The 2,048-nt window shown below is 34.3% G+C and overlaps 1 protein-coding gene across 1 annotated transcript; it reads left to right on the forward strand.

Moving 5' to 3' along the window:
* Positions 1-229: 229 nt before the first annotated feature.
* LOC114687579 (olfactory receptor 187-like) lies at positions 230-1,159 on the forward strand. The gene has a single exon (XM_028862183.1). The coding sequence runs from the start codon at positions 230-232 to the stop codon at positions 1,157-1,159; it is 930 nt and encodes a 309-aa protein (XP_028718016.1).
* The last annotated feature ends 889 nt before the right edge of the window (positions 1,160-2,048 follow it).

Raw genomic sequence — 2,048 nt, forward strand, 5'->3', positions numbered from 1 at the left:
CTTAAATATGTTGATGTAGTCACAATTTTTATTAGAATAATTATTGAAATAATTCCTTCACTCTGAAGAAATTTTTTCATCTTATATAGTGATATTAAGTGAAATTTGGTCATTCTGATGAGTACAAAGTTATGTTTTACGTTCAACTACTCAAAATTTTACTTCATAAAATTTTATGAATTTTGTGTGACATCTATTATTTCTTATCTCAAGGACATCCGGTGAGGACATGGGAACAGAGAATGCAACACTGCTGTCACAATTTGTTCTCACAGGACTCAGTCATCTCCCACAGTGGAATGTCCCCCTGTTCCTGCTGTTCTTGGTGATCTATCTTATCACTGTTGTGGGGAACCTTGGTCTGATCACCCTCATCTGGAATGACTCTGGCCTTCACATCCCCATGTACCTATTTCTAGGGAGTTTAGCATTTGTGGATACTTGGTTATCTTCCACAGTCACACCAAAGATGCTTCTCACATTCATAGCTAAGAACAAAGTAATATCTCTCTCTGAATGCATGATACAGTTTTTTTCAGTAGGAATCAGTGCAACCACGGAATGTTTTCTTTTGACAGCAATGGCCTATGATCGATACATAGCCATATGCAAACCTTTATTCTATCCAGTAATTATGACAAATAGACTCTGTATATGTCTGTTAATATTGTCCTTTGTGGGTGGATTTATTCATGCTTTAATTCATGAAGGTTTTTTATTCAGACTAACATTCTGTAGTTCTAACATAATACATCACTTTTATTGTGACATTCTGCCACTGTTAAAGATTTCTTGTACTGACCCTTCTCTCAATTACCTAATGATTTTTATATTCTCTGGCTCAGTTCAGGTATTCACTATTACAACCATTCTTGTCTCTTATACACTTGTTCTGTTTTCTATCTTAAATCAGAAATCTATCAAAGGCATAAAGAAAGCTTTCTCCACCTGTGGAGCCCACCTCTTATCTGTGTCTTTATACTATGGCTCTCTTCTTTTCATGTATGTGCGTCCTGCATCTCCACAAGTAGATGACAATGATATGATGGACTCTGTATTTTACACTGTCATAATTCCTGTACTGAATCCAATTATCTATAGTTTGAGAAATAAGCAAGTAAAAAATTCATTGGAAAAATTCTTAAAGAGAAATGCGTAGATCTCATATTATTATCTGCTGTATTCTTAATAAATATCACAATAATGTGCAGGCTTAATTTGGCTATATTTTATACACTGTTCTAAATATTTTCAAAATGAACCTGACCTAGAATTTTGCTGTTGTTGTTGTTTTGTATGTGTATATTTGTGGTGTATGCACACTTTCGTGTGAGTGGTTATCTCTGGTCATGCAAACTTGTGCAGAGGCCAGAAGAGGCCCAGTGTTCTGCTTAATAACTTTTTAACTTACTTTCTGGAAAGAGTGTCTTTCACTGAACATGGAATTTTAACCTGATAAACTAAAAAATCTTTTTTCTACACCCGCTGTATCACTGATATTACAAGCATGTCTGGGGCCATGATCTTCTCCGCAGTGGAAATGGAAACCCATTACTTCTGACATTTGTATGCTGTGTTGCTGGAGACACACACACAGTTATTCATCTTGTGCAGAAACTGCTCTTAAACACTGAACATATTTAAATGGACTCTTGTCTATGTACCCATATCCTTAAAGTATTTGAAGTGAATCTTAAATTATACAAATACTTTTAAGACAATAAATACAACAGAAATCATTAAAACACTTTATCAGGTTTGTATGTCATTCATTATGTTTTCATTAACACATTGACTGTTGTAGTGATGTAGTCCCTATAAAGAGAAAATGAATATGATGTTGTAGTCAGCTTGGAAAATCATAGCACCTTTATCTGTTCTGATGAGACAGTGCTGATTTCTGTAAATAGACATGAGACTTGGAAATTCTTAGAAATATAGGTTTTTCATTAAATTCTCTTGTGTGAAATAATGATTCTTACAGCAATTCAACTTGCATTTCTCACAGGAAATGAAAAAGCCATGAGAGTACAAGTGTAAGATTAGGA

This window comes from Peromyscus leucopus, chromosome 12 (assembly GCF_004664715.2).
Source record: "Peromyscus leucopus breed LL Stock chromosome 12, UCI_PerLeu_2.1, whole genome shotgun sequence".
Taxonomy (NCBI): Eukaryota; Metazoa; Chordata; class Mammalia; order Rodentia; family Cricetidae; genus Peromyscus; species Peromyscus leucopus.